The sequence below is a fragment of the Astatotilapia calliptera genome, chromosome 3, assembly GCF_964374335.1.
Source record: "Astatotilapia calliptera chromosome 3, fAstCal68.1, whole genome shotgun sequence".
NCBI lineage: Eukaryota > Metazoa > Chordata > Actinopteri > Cichliformes > Cichlidae > Astatotilapia > Astatotilapia calliptera.
This window is the reverse complement of record NC_137424.1, coordinates 18,077,318-18,098,075: the sequence shown is the minus strand read 5'-3', so window position 1 is coordinate 18,098,075 and position 20,758 is coordinate 18,077,318. Positions and strand designations below refer to the sequence as shown.

Below are 20,758 nucleotides of genomic sequence, written 5' to 3'. Positions count from 1 at the left end.
CTTTACAGTCCTTCTCCTCTCACACACGATCACACGACTGATTTGTCTGCAGCAGCTGTGTTACTGCTAGTATTTTATTATGTGTGTAATCTCCTCATATTGTTCCTGTGGTTTAGTTTGACTTCCTTCTGCAAACTCAGCTGCTCTGTTGCTGATACACGTCTCCATGAATATGATTGATCAGATGCTGCCAACACCATGTGTTTCATGTGAGCGCTCAGCTGAAACCCTGGGTTGACTTATCGAGTTAATAACAAGCTCCACGTGACTGTGAATGCTAAAGTGAATCCAGATAAAGGAAAGAGACCCTGCTAATGTTGGACTCACTTCTTAGTGTAGATCCCAGGAGGAAGTTCAACATAGCCATTCTTTGTGCTAGCTCGACCAAACCTGAGAGCACAGTGCAGGATAATGATCATCATCTGTCTCTGTCAAGGACATTTAAAATCCACAAATAACAAACATAATTATATTTGATCATTAAAAATGATGATTAAACAAAGTGTCAAACATACTTAAGTAGAAGGACTGATGTTTGTGTTAAAATACCCTCTTAAAGCTGAAATACTGATTCAACTTCTTTACTCAAGTAAAGGTAAAAGAGTCCAGGCTCTGAAATGTACTCACAGTATTAAAGTAAAAACGCCATCTTTGAAGGAAATTTCTGCCAGTTTTTGTGCAAAGTTACCTGAATTTCTACCTCCAACATTAATATGAGAAAATTATCTGAACTTTTATTCTAATGAATTTAATCAGCTTGAACATTTTGTAGCACAAAAGTAGAAAAAACTCAAAGGGAATCAAAAATAGCTCCGTTTGCTGTTGCCTGCATTGTAGATGGGCGGCTTTGCCTCAACACCTAAACAGGAAAATGAGTTTAGTCAAGTATTAAAGTGGGATTGAAGAGGTGAGGAAACCAGAGATCAGGTGTTGTGGTGCAGCATTAAGATAAGATGGGGCCTGATTATTTAAGACCTTGTATGTGAGGAGCAGCCAATGAAGGGAAGCCAAAACAGGAGAAATCTGCTCTCTCTTTCTAGTCCCTGTCAGGACTCTTGCTGCAGCATTTTGGATTAGCTGAAGGCTTTTCACTGAGTTTTTAGGACATCCTGATAATAATGAATTACAGTCGTCCAGTCTGGAAGTAATAAATGCATGAACTAGTTTTTCAGCGTCACTCTTTTTAGCATTTTTTAACAACAAGCTTCTATCTATTAGGGCTCTTGTCTCGCCGACTGCTGCCTCAGATCCGAGTCTTTCTCCTGTGTGCTCAGCTGTCTTAGAGCAGTTTGATCCTGTTTCCCTTAATGACTTGACTGCGGTAGTTCGTAACCTAAGATCATCACACTGCCCCTCTGATTGTCGCCCCCCAACTACTCTTTCAAGGATTGTCAGGTTGGAGATTGGCCTATAATTAGCTAAGACAGCTGGGTCTAGGGATGCTTTTTAAGTAAAGGTTTAACTACAGCCAGCTAGCGATGGGTACCGTTTAGATTTGAAAACCTGCTAAATCAGAATCAGTTGCTGATGATGGCTTTTTTATTTTACATCAATCACGTATAATCTTAACTCAAAGTGAACATAGACTTGATTGAAGTAACTCAGATCAGCCAATTCAAAATGCTAATTCAATCAACTCTGAGTTTATTTCTAGACTCAGTTTGTTGGCCCTGCACCTTAAAACTATTCCCTGTTTGTCTCTCGTGTTTTTTGGATATTGTTTTCACATCTTATGTCACGGCTAGCGGGGCGAGCCATGTTGAATTTAATAAAGGACCCAAGATGCCGACACTGCTGTGAAGTGAGTGAGCTTTATTGAAACGGTGAAGTGCAGTGGAGATGGCCTGTGCAGAAGCTAAGATAACCTCTACTGAAAAACTAAAAAACTAACCTGAAACCTTAAACGGAGACACGGGGAGACAACACAGACGAACCAGCAACAAGCAGGAGAAAACAAAGGGCTCATATACACAAAAGAGCCATCAGGGAATGAGAAAAGGGAGACACAGCAGGATTCATTGGACATAACCAGACAAGGGGAAGCAAAAGTAGACACACTAACATAGGACATGGCACTGTCAAAATAAAACAGGAAGTGAACACAGAGACACAATACTAACACAGTACAGAGGGAACACAGAAACCAAAACCTCAGAACTAGAAAATCTTAATCAGAATGAAATTGTAACAAAAGACAATAACAATCAAAACAAAACCACTGAGTCCACAGACTCGGGACATACATCGGCTCAAACTGTGGTCATAAATATTTTGTACTTGTAAATCAGACTGTGGAGTTGTGAACTGAGTTTTGTAACATTGTAAAACAAAATATCTGGAAAGTTTATGTTTTTGCGTTCATTGATTTGTGTGTGTAAAAATGTAAAAATGTAATAAATGTAAGAAACATTAGAACTGCTTTTGCTGACACAAAGTTTGGCGAGTTGTCCCTTTAAACCAGTCACTGATATAAAGAGAGCACCTTGTTCCAGGGCATCTGAGCATGGAGGGAAAGCTTTATGCAGGAGATGGTAAGAGCTGTTGGGACTAAAGAAACTGAGCAGAAAACTACAGACATCTGGAAACTGAGTTGTTAATTCTCAGTGGGATCAGCAGGACTAGCAAAGCTTCACCATGACAGTCATCTGATTGACTGAACCCATCCAAACATCACTTCATGGACCTTTAGCTTGTGTCTGTGTGTGGACAGACATAACATGAGCTAATTATACATTACTCCTCCACAGAGTGGACCAGCAGAGAGCAGAGGTTTCCACTGGTCAGTCTGCACAGCAACATCAAACACACCTGGACTCTGTGGTTATGGTTTGTAGTACTACGTTTACATTTGTTCTTTTCAGTCACCTCTATGCTGCACTTTGTGGACCAGAGGATTGTCAGTGTGTCCAACATAAATCAGAGTTTGGGCTCCATGATTTCAGTCAGATTGGGGTGACTGTAGCTCAGGAGGTGAGCAGGTCAGCTACTAGTTAGGTTTGTGAATCAAACCCTGGCTGGCAAATGTACTGGGTAACGTACTAAACCCAAGCTGCCCTCTGATGCATCCATCAGAGTGTGAAAGAAAGTATTTAAGCATAGAACAATGTGCTTGGTTGAATGAGGCATGTTGTATAAATGCTTTGTGTGCACAGAGTATCAAAGAGAGCTATATAAGAACCAGTCCATTTACCACTGGGTAATTCATATAGTCTTCTTTTCCAGCGGCTGGAGGACAACATCACCATGTTTGTGAAGAACGAGCTGAAGAAGATCCAGAAGCTTCTGAGTCCAGATCACCCAGAAACTTTAAAGAGCCAGATGGAGGATGAGGAGATGTTTGAAGGTGAGGATGAAGATGAAAGAAAGAGCTGCAGAGAAGCATTTCTGAAGATCACACTCCACTTCTTGAGGAGACTTAAGCAGCATGAGATGGCTGACCATCTGCAGAGCAGTAAGAGAATTTCTCTAAAGACTGAATATTGATCTTTCCTAATAGCTCAAGAAATGGACCAATAGACAATCATCCTTTCAGGGTACTCAAAGGCTATGATATTTATTATATAATATTTGTTTCTGAATTTCTTACCTTCAGAAATATTTGCTCCACTCTGTAAACGTGAACTTAAAGCCCAACTGAAGAAGAAGTTCGAGTGTGTGTTTGAGGGCATCGCTAAAGCAGGAAGCCCAACCCTCCTGAATCAGATCTACACAGAGCTCTACATCACAGAGGGAGGGACTGCAGAGGTCAATGATGAACATGAGGTCAGACAGATTGAAACAGCATCCAGGAAACCAGACAGACCAGAAACAACAATCAGACAAGAAGACATCTTTAAAGCCTCACCAGGAAGAGACGAACCAATCAGAACAGTGCTGACAAAGGGAGTGGCTGGCATTGGGAAAACAGTCTTAACACAGAAATACAGCCTGGACTGGGCTGAAGACAAAGCCAACCAGGACATCCAGTTCATATTTCCATTCACTTTCAGAGAGCTGAATGTGCTGAAAGAGGAAAAGTTCAGCTTGGTGGAACTTGTTCATCACTTCTTTAATCAAACTAACGAATCAGGAATCTGCAGGCTTGAAGACTTCCAGGTTGTGTTCATACTTGATGGTCTGGATGAGTGTCGACTTAATTTGGACTTCAACAAAACTAAAATCCTGACTGAAACAAGAAAGTCCACCTCATTGGATGAGCTGCTGACAAACCTCATCAGAGGGAACCTGCTCCCTTCTGCTCGCCTTTGGATAACAACACGACCTGCAGCAGCCAATCAGATCCCTCCTTGGTGTGTCGACATGGTGACAGAGGTGAGAGGGTTCACTGACCCACAGAAGGAGGAGTACTTCAGGAAGAGATTCAGAGATGAGGAGCAGGCCAGCAGGATCATCTCCCACATCAAGAAAGCTCGAAGCCTCCACATCATGTGTCACATCCCAGTCTTCTGCTGGATCACTGCTACAGTTCTGGAGGATGTGCTGAAAACCAGAGAGGGAGCAGAGCTGCCCAACACCCTGACTGAGATGTACATCCACTTCCTGGTGGTTCAGGCCAAAGTCAAGAGGATCAAATATGATGGAGGAGCTGAGACAGATCCACACTGGAGTCCAGAGAGCAGGAAGATAATTGAGTCACTGGGAAAACTGGCTTTTGATCAGCTGCAGAAAGGAAACCTGATCTTCTATGAACCAGACCTGACAGAGTGTGGCATCGATATCAGAGCAGCCTCAGTGTACTCAGGAGTGTTCACACAGATCTTTAAAGAGGAGAAACAACTGTACCAGAACAAGGTGTTCTGCTTTGTTCATCTCAGTGTTCAGGAGTTTCTGGCTGCTCTTCATGTCCACCTGACCTTCATCAACTCTGGACTCAATCTGCTGGAAGAGCAAGAAACAACTTGGAAGGTGTTTCAAACAAGAAAATCTTCAGAGAAATACTTCTACCAGTGTGCTGTGGACAAGGCCTTACAGAGCCCCAATGGACACCTGGACTTGTTCCTTCGTTTTCTCTTGGGTCTGAAGACTAATCAAACTCGTTTGCAAGGCCTCATGACACAAACAGGAAGTAGCTCAAAGACCAATCAAGAAGCAGTTCAGTACATCAAGAAGAAGCTCAGTGAGAATCTGTCTGCAGAGAAAAGCATCAATCTGTTTCACTGTCTGAATGAACTGAATGATCGTTCTCTAGTGGAGGAGATCCAAAAGTCCCTGAGTTCAGGACGTCTCTCCACAGATAAACTGTCTCCTGCTCAGTGGTCAGCTCTGGTCTTCATCTTACTGTCATCAGAAAAAGATCTGGATGTGTTTAACCTGCAGAATTACTTTGCTTCAGAGGAGGCTCTTCTGAGGCTGCTGCCAGTGGTCAAAGTCTCTAAAAAAGCTCTGTAAGTTATAAAGTTTTTATTATTTAATTTGGTTGGTATGTTATGGAAAAACACACTGCATCAACTTCTGTTTTGTTTTTGTCAAAATCACTGTAATATAATCACTGTACCTTTATATACACGTGACTTGTATTAATGCTGCTGCCCTCTTGTGGCTAAAGTGTAATTATGTTCTTGTTATTAGGGAGGATTTGAGAGTAACATGCCAAGTGAGTCAGCACCTTTGCTTTAGCTTAAAAAATCCAAATTCTTATGTCATCAGTTATAGTTGCATGTATTCATTATCATAATTTAACCTTTAATATTAATGTCTTAAAATTATTTTGAGTAAACTAATGTTAAGGTTCAAATATTGGGGAAGGAGAGTACAAACAACCATGGTCCAGAACTTGGTCAAACGATTTTAATGAAATACACGCGTGGGAAGACCAGCTCCGTTCGCAGACCGGGCTGATCTCCGACTTAATCAAAGCATAAACAGATATTTTATACCATCAGGGCTTGAATTTAATGACGCCCCCTCATACGTCACAAACAGAATATATGCATACGTCAAATCAAAACCACAATGACTTTTAACACAGTTTAAAAGAACATTATCTCCTATCTTCATGGCAGGTACTTCCTGTCACTGCCGGATGCTCGCTTATCATCGTGACACATCAGCAGCAGTTCTGCGACAAACTGCTCTTTTGCAACCCCGAGCAAAACATGATTAAACTTCCACCTATAAATGATTCTCTTTAACTAAGTGTGTGCCTCGTCCTTAAAGGCTCCTCGAAATAACCTGCACTTAGACTCTGCTTTCGGTTTCAGTTCTGCAAAAGACACACTCTTCAAACCTGCAACTTCCTGTCAGCCTGCAACTTAGTCTTTCTGAAAGACACACACTGTTTAAACATCTGAATGCAATATCAATTTTGTAGATTATATTATTAATGCAATGGTAATGATGATGATTATTAACAATAGCAGCAAAATATCTCTCCAATCTCAATACTCCCTCTCTCGACCTCTGGAACACCAGAGGTCGCAATACATTGTGTTGGGTCACTCCTCGGTCCACTCAGCTGCTTCCATGTCCATCCATGGCATCATGGACATCGGGGTCACCACTCCCGCTCTGACCCTCTCTAGCCGTCCTCTGGCTCAGCAAATCAGACAACCTCATGTCATCTAAGTGGTCCAGTAATAAACACCAGCTCCCCCTCGAGAACACTCCATGCGTAAGATTAGGTTTTTTCTGCGTCCCTCTCTTGTGGTCCATCATGCCTCGGGCCTCCAGGATCCTCACCCCCCTGTGGTCGCCGAGATCTTCTGTAAAGCAAACCAAACACCTTTTCCTGCACCTCCCTAACTTATCATCTTTGGGACTCTTTAATCAAAAGCCTGATCCTAATTATCTTCTTGACTTATTGACTTGTATTTATATATATTCTTCAACGTTACTCATCATTTTAAAACTCTTAAAACACTGCTTTCACGTCCCTGCATGCGTTTCCTGTCGCTTGCCTTATCTAATCATCAACATCCTGTACACAGAAGTCTCGCTGCTGCAAGGCCTCCACTCTGACCTAGAATCTCCTTTCACAAGAAAATCATTATAAGCGCCTATTCTACTAAAAGATCCAAAAAAAACAACCACTTTAATCAATTAAGTTTAAGCATATAAGCAATTACTCCTGCATACATTTTATCATAGCTAATCGCTGCCTTGAAACAACTCCTGTGTGTTAACACTAACTTCATTTTAAAACTCACATTTCCTATGTTATAACCTGTTTTTGGTACAGCCTTTTTATTTCATCTTGCTCCTTTGATGTAACAATACCTTCTCATTCTAGTTTATCAGACTTAACCAAAATATATGCTTTCCTTCCTTTGGTCCTTCTCTAAAGCAAGAAACTCCTATTCAGTTCCTCTTTTCTGTCACTTGTTACAGGGCCAGCTCAAGTTCAGTTAAACGCTAAATTAATTTGAGGCCTTTTGCCTGGAATCAATACTGTCATGTGTGTTTATGGACTCTATATGTCTGTAAGCGTGTGCAATCCTTCAATAACTCATATCATCCTCACAGTAGATTGGCTAATCATAGCGCTAGCCAAAGGCTCGTGACCCACAAGAGACGAATTGAGCCACAACTCCCTTAAAGGCACAAAATGCAATATGTATAAAAAGTCATTTCTACGTATAAGCTCTCCCCTTTATCCTAAAAATAAATCTATGTAATATCTGTATGTGTGTCTTCTATTCATTAATGTAATTGTCAGTTATTTTCTCTCTTTATTTTACCTTCTTTTTGTTTACCTCTTTGTTTGTGACGTGGACATCCCTAAACCATCCTGAGTTCCGGCTTCAATTTCAACCCAATTGTACCCTCTATTCTCGCAGTCGAACTCGTCTGGGCTTCACCTTCCCACTGGCCCCTGTGCCCTTCTCTTAGTGTCCTTTGTTGTCTTGTGATCCCCAGCAAACACAGTCTGTTTCTTCTCTGTTTCTTCTCCGTTGCTCTTTTCAGTATTTTCCTTTTAGATTAAATCCCAGCCTGGCAAAATATCCCATTCAGTGTCTTTAAACAGTTATGTCACACTGTTCTTACCAGCCTGCAGTTCACCGTGCATTTTCCATCACGTGCTTTTCTTCCATGCTGCTGCTGGTATCGTCAGTGTAGTTTCAGTTGCACTGTCTTTTGCCTGCTGTTAATTCTTGAAGTCCACGATGTTCTGTCGGTCTTCATCAGGAGATTAACTGTCCTATGAGCTTCTTCTCAGGATCGGGACAAGTGGGAGGTCAAGCTGTAAAATTTTAAGCCAAAATCTGGCCTGTTTTCCTCCCAATTCTGTTAATCAATGGTTTTGTACTCAAGATTCTAGGTTGAAAGAAGTCCACCTGTATTGACACACTAAAGCATACAATTAATATCCTTTTCATTTCTTTTCTTAAAACCTCCATTTGCTTCATCTGCCTGGAGTTTAACTCGTATGTTTCTCTCTCTGTGTGCTCACTTGTCACAGTCAGTTCCTTTTATGGGCATGCAAAGTTCCTGTCACACACACCATTTCCTGTCAACCTTGCAGCTGCTCAGAACCATATTTTCTGTTTCTATCTCTCCTGTTTTGTTTTTTTTACAGGCTAATAAAACTCTTGTTTTACTAAGTCTTGATCTAAAACAATTCACCCTTATTTCACGCACACACTTCTAAATATACTAAATTCTTTGCGTTTGTCAGATCGTCTCACACACACAGCGCCTTTTCTCTCACACTTCCACTTCTGCACTCACTCTACTATCAAAACTTTCATAGTGTTATTATTATTTATTATTTTGTACAAATCACACCCAATCACTCAAAGCCTGCTACTCACAGCATTCACACACTTAAACTGTGACAAGAGTTGAGGAATATACTCACAACACGCTTTCCTAAGAGTATTTCAGACATGCCTTTCATAATCAGAAAGAGCAAGTCAAAGAAAACAATTGAAACCTCTATTAATTCTCACAGCACACACATAGAATAGAAAAAATAAAACACACCAGCATTTATTGCTGATGAGAGGTTACTCCTAAAAGTAATATGTTAGTCTTAAATATATACAGTGCACTCACTATATTTATATATCAAAACTCAGTCAATTACTATACATCCACTACGGCAACTCAAAACTTTATTTATAGCCCTCTAATGAACATAAATGGCGTCTTAAACACACACTCAACAATGTTTGCAGCAGTATTTGTAAAACCAACTGTGGTTTAAACAGTTCACTGCTGACTAATTTGCATTTTCACACTCACACACACACAGTCTAAAAATAGCTCCAGCACTGCCTCAGACTCCTTTCACACAGAGATCTCTTATTTTATATTACAAAGACGTCTTATATTTACAACCACTGTCACATCTGTCAGCTTTAGCGCCTAAACAATTTCGACAAATTTAAGTTAACGGTCCAACCGATAAAGTCCAACTTTTTTGTGATCAATTAACCAGTATCTGTCCAACAGTTTCTGGCCTCATCTCTAAAATCCCTAACTCAATTTAAAAGCGTCAACCAACCCAAACTTTGCCTGAAGCTCTATTTTTGGCATTTCACAGCCAAGGCTTACCCCGAAGTTTTAAGTTAAAGTTACACGCCCGAAGTCCAACTTCTGCTGGCCAAAAAAGCGCAGACTACCGTTCCAAACGGTAAGGAGACTCTAACTCCTAGTTATTCTGGAGTGCCCCAAGCTCCACAGTGACCAACTGACTATCCCTCTTCGAGGACAATGCCTAAGCGTCCTTGGCATTGGCAAGCGTTACCTCTGAGCACTGCGCTTCCTATCAGTCCAACTGACGTTCTTGAATAATTTATAATACTTTGGAACAACAGTAAAACAGCCAAAAAAGTGTAAGACTGAAGCAGGTCCAACCTTATAACCAATACGGGCTCCACCCCAAACAATAACCAAATTCCCTAATATACTAAAATCACTCAGCAGTCCAACTGCTTTCCACGGTCCAACCGTATTAAATCCTTTAGCGGTCCAACCGCATTCAATCATTTTTAGCAGTCCAACTGCATTCAATCCTCAGTACTGTCATGAGATTCTCATCAAAATCAAAGCAGACATTCCCCAGTAATTTCAGTGAGTAGACTTTAATTTGTAATGTCCAATTTGGCACACTTTGGAAATAATTCAACAGGTAGTGCCTTACCTTTGGATAAGCGGCTTAGAACAACAATGAGAAAAAGAGAGCTGATTATTAGCTCATCAAAACACAAAACAAAATCACAATGAATTATTGGTTAATTTCATTTAAAATAATTCATTAAGTATTTATGTACAATTCAAATTAGTTAATTACATATTTTGTTGGTTTGTTTTCTATTTTAATTATTTTACTGACACATTTAATGAATTATTTAATGATGTATTTATTTAATTCACGTTGCTACTCCTGGCCCTGCATCGCTGTTCATAAATACATTTTATTTGTCAGCTTCACCCATCAAAGTCAGGGGGCGGGGTTAATGCTGATCAAGTCAACACCATTGCTTTGGTCTGGTGGGCGTTCTTTTAGTGGGCTTTTCTCAATACTAAGTAGGCCTACACACCAGGGTTTGGACATGTGTGGACCCAAACTATACTTTTACCCTTTTTTGTGTGTCACCAAATACACTTTAATATTTTCTAGACAAGAATGTAGTGGCGTAATCTTTAACCTCTTTTGGCTCCAAACAGAAGTGACAGACTTGAGCAGGGTTCATTTAAAGGCTGACAGAAGTGGAGTGGTGACGGGGAGATGTTTGACAGGACAGTGTTTCAGCCTCCACAGGTTCATGTTGTGCTCCATCAGTCAGTGAAGATGAAGTCAGTGCTGATGAGGCTGTAGAGTGTGTGAGGGATGTGAATGAGGATGATGAAGATCTGATGATAGCAGATAAAAACAGGCTGCAGAGACTTTGAGCCATACAGGGCACACAGTGTGTGTACAGAACAGCTGAAATCATTATGGAGGCCTCACTGGAATATGGGAGCATCACAGTACAGCTTCAGTGAAGCATTAAAGTCTCTGATATGAGATGAGAAATGAAGCAGCCAGAGCTTTTTCATGAGTGGAAACCCACTGTGACTGTGAGCTGCTGCTACAGCCTCCAGATTAGCCAGCAGCTCATCCTGCTCAACATGGACCTGTGGTCAGAGTGTGTGCTGGATAATCCGGCCCAGGATGAGGCCAAACTGACATGGGATGAAATGTCTTTCACATAATTGAGCTTAGTGTAGTTTCATTTCTACACAATTTAAAAACAACCAAAACTTTGTTCTGTCTTTTCTATGTTATACTGTAGACTTTCTTTGATACTGTGTCCAAAAGGAGCAGCTTTTACTTTGAAGGGGAGGCGTCTCTGTTTCCTCTTCAGGTTGGATGATGGAAGCAAATTAGTAGCTGTGTCCCAAAACGTCGGCTGCATCCTCCAGAGGCTGCATTTGAAGGCCGATTACATCACAGCCAGGCGATGAAGGCTGTCCGTATTTGTCGACTCCTTCAAATGTGCCCGACAAATGCGTCCTTCATTTCCCCGAATTTGAAGGATTCGTCGGGTGTGTCCTTCGTGGCCCACCATATCCCAGAATTCATATCCCAGCCAAATTTCAGCTGCCAACAATGGCGGCAGCTACTAAGTTTTCAAATTACTCTTATTAATCTTTCTGGGTCACAAAATAAACTTTTAACATATTTTCAGGCGAGAAAGTAGCTGTGTAAACTTCAAATATCTGCTTGGTTTATCAAGACATCACATATTTGCAAAAGTGTGCCGACGTTTTCGGAGACGTCTGTTACCCACCCGCTCGCTAGCAAGCCGGGGGGTTCAATGGTCACTCCAGCCGGCGAGAGCAGTGGACGCCCGGCTTCATCGTTTTCAGACCCCGCTCTTTCGCTACTCAGGTGAAACACGATATATAAGTCACTCGGAGAACTTAAAAATGTAATTGTTTGCCTTTTTTCTGTGTTTTATTTGTTCCGGAGTAAATCGGTTTGGCTGAGATCAAAGTTCCTCCGGGATTTTCACACAGCTGAATAAACGTTAAACAGGAAACTGATTAAACAGAAGTGTGAGACGGTCGAGAATTTACGCCAGTGTCCTGTTATATTTTAGATAGCAAGGAGCAGACGGCCGAGTTTATTAAACTCCACCAACACAGCGGTGACGCAAATCTGAAGGCTAGACCGTCCCATTTCACAGCCTCGCACTTCCAGCCTTTTCGGTCTTTGAAGGACCCGGCCCACGTAGACCGCGAATACCGGGTCCTCCGAAGGATGCAGCCAACGTTTTGGGACAAAGCTAGTGTGTGATGTTCTTTCAGTGTTGCACTTTGTAGACGCTCCCTGAGCACTGGTCTCACAGCCAGCTGCACATAGAGACCAGTGTTGTTAGTCCAGGTCAGAAGATGACTTGTTGGAATGAAAATGAGCTTGTAGTTTGTCTGCTTTAATAATGTGACTGGAAAAAGGTGTTGGACTTCAAATATGTCCATTTCTTTCACACTTCACCTTTAAAAGTGAAGCCTTGTGGTTCCTGGAAGGAAAAACACGACTTTTTCAAGTCTTTGTCCTGTTTTTATGATAAATGTACGACTTTAATGTGAAACATTCAGAGTTTTTTCTCTTGTTGTGTTTGTTTGAAGCTGCTTCCTGTTGGCTTCAGCTGTTTGGAGTTTCCATTTTCTAAACTTCTACATTCTGAACCTTCTTCAGCTCTGAACAGATGATGAAACACTGAATGATTTCAAGCTCACACTTTGTCTAATAAACTTACATCTTTCATTCTTTATACAGATTGAGTCTCTGTGGTTTGTCAGAGATCAGCTGTGATTATCTGGCAGCAGCACTGAAGTCCAACCCCTCCCATCTGAGACAGCTGGACCTGAGCTGGAACTACAACCTGCAGGATTCAGGAGTGAAGCATCTGTGTGGTTTCCTGGAGAGTCCAGGATGTGGACTTGAAACTCTGGGGTCAGTCAGCATGTTTTAGTTGTGCTGACACTAAACTGCAGACATCAGGCTGATATTATACTGATCCACACTGAGGATCTTCATGGTAAAGTCTGTTTTCTTCTTCTCTGGTTTAGTCCATTGACTGCAGCAGAACAATGTTCACATTTCAAACAGTGAGACTCAACGTATGGCCCGCGGCCCACACGCGGCCTGCCCACCTTTCCTGATTCAGAGAGAGGGGACCCTGATTAACTGTGTAGTGTTCTTCCTCACAGTTCTAAGTATCAGACACAACAATGAATAATCCACAGCTGACTGTCTTTAGCAGGTCAAAGGTCACGGCACACAGCAGACAGTGGGAAATATTATAACTCTGATCATTTATCAGCACATATCCATATGTATAAAAACAAAGCTGACACTGTGAGACTTGATCAGAGGTGTGATCATCACAGCAGAGGCCTTTGTGTCAAAGTCACTGAGGATCAAACAGAAACACATGAAGCAGATTTTCCTGTTCTGGCTTTTTATAGCAGATAACCTTCAAAATATTCTGCAGTCCATCAAAAACTGAAGCAAACCATGAATCAACATGTGAACATGAGCTGATGCTGCTGAAGTGAAGCAAAGTTACAGAGGTTTGATTACAGACACAGCTGAGAGTTTGTAATCTGTCATCATTTTAAAAGGTTTACATTTCTTCAGTATATCCACATTTGCAGCTGGTACCTCAACCTCCACTTGTCCAACACAACTGCTGTCCACTGCCTCCATGACATTGTGATTTTGCTGTTGGTCTTCTGTCAGATCTTCATCAATCACTTCTGCACGGGGCACACCTTCAGACTCTGCAGCTGCATAACGAAAGCCTGTAAGATAAAATTAGACATAAGGTAAATGTACACCAATATTCCAATGACAGGTGTGTGATTCATCTGGAAGTTATGTGCGGATTAGTGTACAGTGATAGCAATTTAGTATGTTTTTAGAGGGGGGGGGGGTTGTTTACCTCCGATGGGTGCTCTTTTTCGCTTCCGTTGCGTACGCCTTGAGTGCCGGTCCGAGTCTGATACAGGTATGTCGTCATGCCCCATGTGCAGTGTTGGTGCCCAGTCTGGATTTGTTACATCCATTTCATATGCTGGTTTGCCTGCAATAATGCCAAATCATAAGCTACTCAGTCGACATGATGTGGTTCTGCAGCATCACACATTAGCATGTTTTATCTCATTATCTATGACCTCAGCACATTGAAAATAACACTAAAAGCCTTTCAAGAGTGATATGAATTAATTTAGAACTCACCGGAAAGAAAATGCTGTGAGCAAACCAACAAAAAGCTGGGGATTGCAGAGAACTCGATATCCGCTCGTCTCACCGCTGCAATCCAAGCCTGACGTCTTTGTTTACTAATATCGGATACATGGGATCCCTCACGTTGCCTCCAGGATGGAAAACGATGAAAAGAGAGCCCGTTATCCAGCTTCTTGCCTTCACGATCGTGTGATCTAACGTTGCAACCGACAACACAACACGTACGATCCATAGCTGAAATGGTATCCTTTGGCTGGCCTACTGTCATGGCGGAAGGGGGCATGGCCCATCTCCCGTGACATCACGCTCCAAAGCCCTATAGGTGGGAAAATGTACCATGTCGACCAATCAAAAATGATATGGAAACATGACATTTGGTTGTTTAGCAAAAGGGGGAAGTTTTAGGAGTGACCGGCAAGAGAGAGCGAGTGAGCGAAAGAGAGAGAGAGTTTTGATACGTGAGAGATTTGTGACGTTTACCGTGTTTGGTCTCAAGTTAGTTTGTTGTCTTGTGTATTTAGTGTGTAGCTGTTGTTTTGTTTTGTGTGTCAGTTCTACTAGTGATCGTCACAGTTGCTGCCTTAAAGCCAACAAAGGCAGATTGCAGTGTAAACGCTGAGTGACACACCTGCTGTCAGACCTGCAGGTTTATCCCTGTGCTGTTCTCATATGTGTTAGAGTGACACAAACTATTGTTTGACACCTGATTGTTCTGTAAATAGTTTGAAATGATTATATGAAAAACGTCTGAGCCTTGGCTGCATTTTTTGGTAAATAGTACCATATAACTTTGTTGTTTGCAAAACGTGTGCATATTTTTAAAAGTGTACAATCTCTATTTGCATTTCAAGTTATGAAGATGATTCGTTAAACATGTGTGTGGTTTTTACAGTCAAAATATCACTTTCTACTTGTATTTTAAATTTTGTCTGAATTTAGATAAATTGTGCTGATACAGTTGGTCAAAATGAGAAAATAACAGATTGGCAAGATAAACTGTTTTTAAAGGTAAAATATAGAGGCCACATCAAAAGTAGTCAAGAAGGGTTAAAGGCTAAAAGCAAAGTTGTCACCAAGTACTGTTTATATTTGTGTGTATTGCTGCAGCTTTTTTGAGTATTAATTTGGTGCCTTTGTGTGAAATAATGGTATTGTGAGTGATCCATATAGTCACAAAGAATAGCCACTTGTTTCTGTGCTACCAAAGTTCCCCGGCTTTCATTCAAAATGTGTTTATCGTCAGCACCTGCACATTAAACTACTTAAACATTATAAATGTCTTCAAGCTCACACTGAGGCCTGTGGGGTACTATCAGCCACTGAGACAGTACACACATTTATATGTGTTTGTATATGAATATTTCATACTTTAAGGCTGCCTGTTTATTTAAGGGAGATGAACAAAATACATTGGAATTGTACAAAATAATATCATGGATGATAAATTAAATAGATTTTAAGTAGATGCTTGTGCATTCTTAAAGTCTTATATGTTGAACTGAACTATGTGATCTGTTCAAAGCCTTAATCTTAATTTGAAGTGAAATGTGCATTTTGAGTTTATACACTATGTATATAAGGCGACCGTTTCCTTTTGCAGTATTTTTGTGTGGTGTACTTTTCTATGTCTTAACAAAAGGGGAACAAAGGTGTTTAAGTTCACCTAGGATGATGTGTTTTAATTTTCACATGGTCTTGCTTGAATTTGACCCTGACAAAGGCGTATGAACTCTGTCAGCTGTTTGGAGTTTCCATTTTCTAAACTTCTACATTCTGAACCTTCTTCAGCTCTGAACAGATGATGAAACACTGAATGATTTCAAGCTCACACTTTGTCTAATAAACTTACATCTTTCATTCTTTATACAGATTGAGGGGCTGTGGTTTGTCAGAGATCAGCTGTGATTATCTGGCAGCAGCACTGAAGTCCAACCCCTCCCATCTGAGACAGCTGGACCTGAGCTCCAACAACAAGCTGCAGGATTCAGGAGTGAAGCATCTGTGTGGTTTCCTGGAGAGTCCAGGATGTGGACTTGAAACTCTGAGGTCAGTCAGCATGTTTTAGTTGTGCTGAGATGAATATGATGTGAAAGTTGTGCTGACACTAAACTGCAGACATCAGGCTGATATTATACTGATCCACACTGAGGATCTTCATGGTAAAGTCTGTTTTCTTCTTCTCTGGTTTAGTCCATTGACTGCAGCAGAACAATGTTCACATTTCAAACCTTCAAAGAAGAAGAAAAATCCTCCACTGGATAATTCACTGTGAAACTCTCCAACTCTTCATTCCACCTTAAAGTCTGTCTGACACTGAAATCCAAAGCAAAATGTGCGTTTGCTTTACAGACAGCAGTCCAACACAAACATACACACATCATCCAAAACACAGTCCAACATCCAAATCTCCTCCACTGCCAGCATGAATGATGGGAAAGAGAAGGAGGAAAACTCTGACATTCAGGGTTAGAATGAGTTTCATGAAGCAGACTGTGAAGATCAAAGCTGCATTAGAAAGCTTACATGAATGAATGAGTGGACAGAAGTGGACAGAGATCATCTGAAGCACTTCAAAGGCTTTAAATCAGCACATTTCTCTTTATTCTTTATCAACTCTGTTAGTTTCTCTCAGTTTTCTGTGGAATGAAGCTAACAGCAGGCTAATAAGATGCTGACCAATAGGTTTCTATTAAAGGTTGTAATTTGTATATGAAAAAGTGCTTTGGCTCAGCAGGGATCAGCTTACAGGTAGAATACAGCTGCTGGATGGGATTAGCATGTCATAGCTATCTACCAAACTGCTAACTGGGGGATTTCAGGCCATCTATGGATCATTTTTGCTAACTGTTTATTCAGCTTAGGCTCACAGGGCTGCAGCCTGTGCCCTAGCTGTCATAGGGCAAGAGGCGTGGTCCACCTGCACAGGTGAGCAGTCCATCACAGGGCCAACAGAGAGAGACAGAGAAGCACTCTCTCACATCCACACCTACAGCCAATTTAGAAGCACCAATGAACCTAAGCAGCATTTCATTGGACTGTGGGAGAACATCCAACCTCCACAGAAAGGCCAACAAGCTTCAACCTACAACCTTCTTGCTTTAAGGCACTAGTGCGAACCACTTTTCCCCATTTCAGCCCAAATCCTGCATCTTCCTGTTTCTGACTCCAGGCCAGCTCCACTAACACTTTCTCATCAGACACTGCCACCTAGTGGAGGAAGTCTTAGTCCCATTTGAAGCTTCAGATGACAGTTAGTTCCTTTACAAAGAGGTGGAGGTGGTGGGGCCACAGCACCATCATCACTGAGTGCCATAGGACACTTAACCTTTGTTTCCATATGCTGGGAACTTCCTGTTGTTCCAAGGAGGACTGGAAAATGTGTGAAAATCTCCCAGTCAGTTCCTCACAGCACACTTCAATCATTTCCCTCCCACAGCATCAGGACCAGGGCTTTTTCTCTCTTTGGTCCCACTAAGAGATTTCCACACAAACACCTCATCAGTGGGACTCTCAGAGCTACCAGCCCTTTGCTACAATCACAAAGCTCTTCATTGAAATCAATGATATCAAAGCTGGAATCAAATGAGTCCAAGTCTTCTGCTGATTCAGCATCACATTCATCTTTGCTCCTTGTTCTGCATCCCCACCATGGACTTCATTCCTTTCCAAGCCAGCCTTGAGTGTCCTTTATTCAGCTCATCCTCTGCTTTACTTTTACACCTGATTTTAGCTGCTTTATCTCTCTTTCAACAAGTTTCTGTGCCTCAATCTTTTTCTTCTCTCCCTCATAACAAGACAGCTTCTTCTGCCTGAGAACATGTTGGAGTGATTTACTAATCCAGGGCTGCTTATTGGGAAAATACTTCCTGTTTCCAAAGTAATCCCCATTTTTCCCAGAAAGAAATGTAAGTAGAAATCGATGATCTCAGTGAGAACATGAGCCTTTAAAAAGTCCCAGTGGGTGCAGTCAAAGCAGTCCCTCAGTCCCAGTATATAGTCTTTGGTCCAGACTGGAACAACTGTGTGCCCAGTTTGAGCTCTCTTCAGTCCTGTGACCTGACAGACCCAGAGGGGCCATCACATCACATTTAGAAGCTCCCCTAATGGAGCCACAACACATGTCCAACACTTAGTCTGTCTTGTTGGACCAACTGGAAGAAATGATTCAAGGACTTAGTCACAGAACAGAGATTCAAATCTCCAAAATCCAACTGGCTGCATCAGGACATATAGTCTGAAACTCTGCACAGTTTCCTGTTTGAAGCTGCTTCCTGTTGGCTTCAGCTGTTTGGAGTTTCCATTTTCTAAACTTCTACATTCTGAACCTTCTTCAGCTCTGAACAGATGATGAAACACTGAATGATTTCAAGCTCACACTTTGTCTAATAAACTTACATCTTTCATTCTTTATACAGATTGATGAGCTGTGGTTTGTCAAAGATCAGCTGTGATTATCTGGCAGCAGCGCTGAAGTCCAACCCCTCCCATCTGAGACAGCTGCACCTGTACGGAAACAACCTGAAGGATCCAGATGTGAAGCAGCTGTCTGATCTTCAGCAGAGTCCAGACTACAGACTGGAGACTCTGGTGTAAGTAGAGTGATGGAGTGAGTGGGTGGTGCTGTCAGCAGTATTGTACTAAACACAGTCAGTATGAAACAAAGATCCAGTGTTTCCTGTAAAGCTGCAGCTTCTCAGTGAAGCTGTGAGAGGAGAATGGTGACAGGCTTCAGGATTGGACACAAACACTTCCTGTTTCTGACCTTTATGGTCACCATAGTAACAGCTGACACGCTCTGATCAAACACTGTCAACAGCCAATCAGCTCTCTGAACAAAGCAGCACGCAGACCAATGACTGCATTCGTTTCCAAGTTTAAAGCAGTGAAGAACACAGTCTGTAGGTGAGGAAGAATTTAGTGAGAGCAGATGTTTGGATGGAATTCCTCCAGTTAACAGCTGGAACCGTCCATCTGGATTGTTGGGCTTGTTGTTGGGGTTCCTACAGAGCTCAGAGTGGACACACCAAGGTTCTTCTAATGAATGAAAGTCCAAACTCAAACTAGGAGGGAAAAACATTTTCATCAACTTCAATAAAAATCCAAAGATTAGAAAAAGTGAAGCAACAATGAGTCCTAGTACAGTCCCAGCACTGAAGTCCCTGCTGCTCTTTATACTGGATGTGCTGCATCACTGACTGACAGCTGATGAAGAGTCTCTGGAAACACTCGTTTATCTCCTCTGCTCTTCCTTCTTCTCTCTGCAGGTGGAGGCTATGATGGTAAACAGGACGGTGTGTGTGCTGAGACAGGAGGAGCTGTGTCCTGATGATCCAGAGAGGTTGAAGCAGCAGCAGCTTGTGTGTAGAGACGCTCTGACTGGGCCATGTTACTGGGAGGTGGAGAGGAGAGCTTCATCCAGCAGTGACTGACAGAGGAATGAGAAGAAGTGCAGATGACTGTCAGTGCTGCAGAGTGAACTGCTCTGAGAACAGCTCCACTGTCAGACACAATGTAGAGTCCAGCATCATCCCTGTGTGTCCCTCTGGATCTGACAGAGGATCATCAGTGTATCTGGACTGCTCTGCTGCTGCTCTGTCCTTCTACAGTCTCTGCACAGTCTCTGTCTGACTCTGGCTTCAGACCCTCCTGGATCAAACTCACCTGGAAAGACTTTCAAACATCACTCAATAGATTTGAATACAGAATATATTTGATATATACTGTAGATGTACTGTAGAGTTGCAGTTTGTCACTTGTAAATACAGTCTGTGAGCAGCTGTGAGCTGAAAGATCTTTCTAGAAACACGAAATGTTTTCACTCTTCTGTTGCTTTTTCATATATTTCCACAACATTAATATTGATCCCACCTGTCTCACCTGTTTCATGCTTTTATACATAATAACAGGACACGTGTGATCTGAGCGCTGCTGTGGTTGCTGTGCTGCACGTCTTCATTTAGATAACAGAGACATCTAGTGGTTCAGAGGGAGAACTGCAGGAGGTGGAGCTGTGTTTTAGCATGGAAAACTTTTTATCTTTTAGGCGCAGATACAAATATGACAAGTATCAGTGTGAGATACAAAAGGTCACATCAGTCAGCAGAGGGAACAGTGATCACACAGCAATGTAAGAATAGAAACATAACAGTGAATCTGGACATGTATACAGATGGAAGCAAACAAACAGGATGTAACACTACGTTAAAGCCACAAATGTGAAGAAAACAAACACAAAGGAAAATATATTTGAGCTCAGGAATCCAAATCAGATGCTTTAGAGCAGGGGTCGGCAACCCTGGGCACGCGTGTCACAGCTGCCACGTGAAGGGTTAACTGATGGCACGACCATAGCTGGACTGGCCATCGGGCATACCGATGATGATTTTTCATTTTTAATGGGCCGATGATGTTTTTTAATTTTTTTGTAACGGTATAAACGATGGAAGGTGGTGGATTGGCCGGATGCTGGTCGATGTGTAAAAATAAGTCAGTTGTTTGGTGGTGGCTATGGCGGAGCTTCCACAGAGGCAGCAGGTGGATGAGGGAAAGGGGAGGCAGGAGGAGCAGAGACCCGAG

General features: G+C 41.9%; 1 protein-coding gene and 1 long non-coding RNA gene across 2 annotated transcripts in view; both read left to right on the top strand.

Moving 5' to 3' along the window:
- The first annotated feature begins 3,318 nt into the window (after window positions 1-3,318).
- The window catches only part of LOC145422991 (protein NLRC3-like), a 146,781-nt gene continuing 129,341 nt past the window's right edge, over window positions 3,319-20,758 (top strand). Inside the window, exons 1-3 of the mRNA XM_080295022.1 lie at window positions 3,319-3,451; window positions 3,593-5,384; window positions 12,710-12,886. Of these exons, the coding sequence (XP_080151148.1) occupies window positions 3,319-3,451; window positions 3,593-5,384; window positions 12,710-12,886 (2,102 nt within the window). The remainder of the gene's footprint in view (window positions 3,452-3,592; window positions 5,385-12,709; window positions 12,887-20,758) is intronic.
- On the top strand, window positions 12,896-20,055 carry LOC145425275 (uncharacterized). Its single transcript, XR_013905933.1, has 2 exons — window positions 12,896-18,771; window positions 19,447-20,055. It is a non-coding gene; the product is annotated as an uncharacterized LOC145425275 (long non-coding RNA).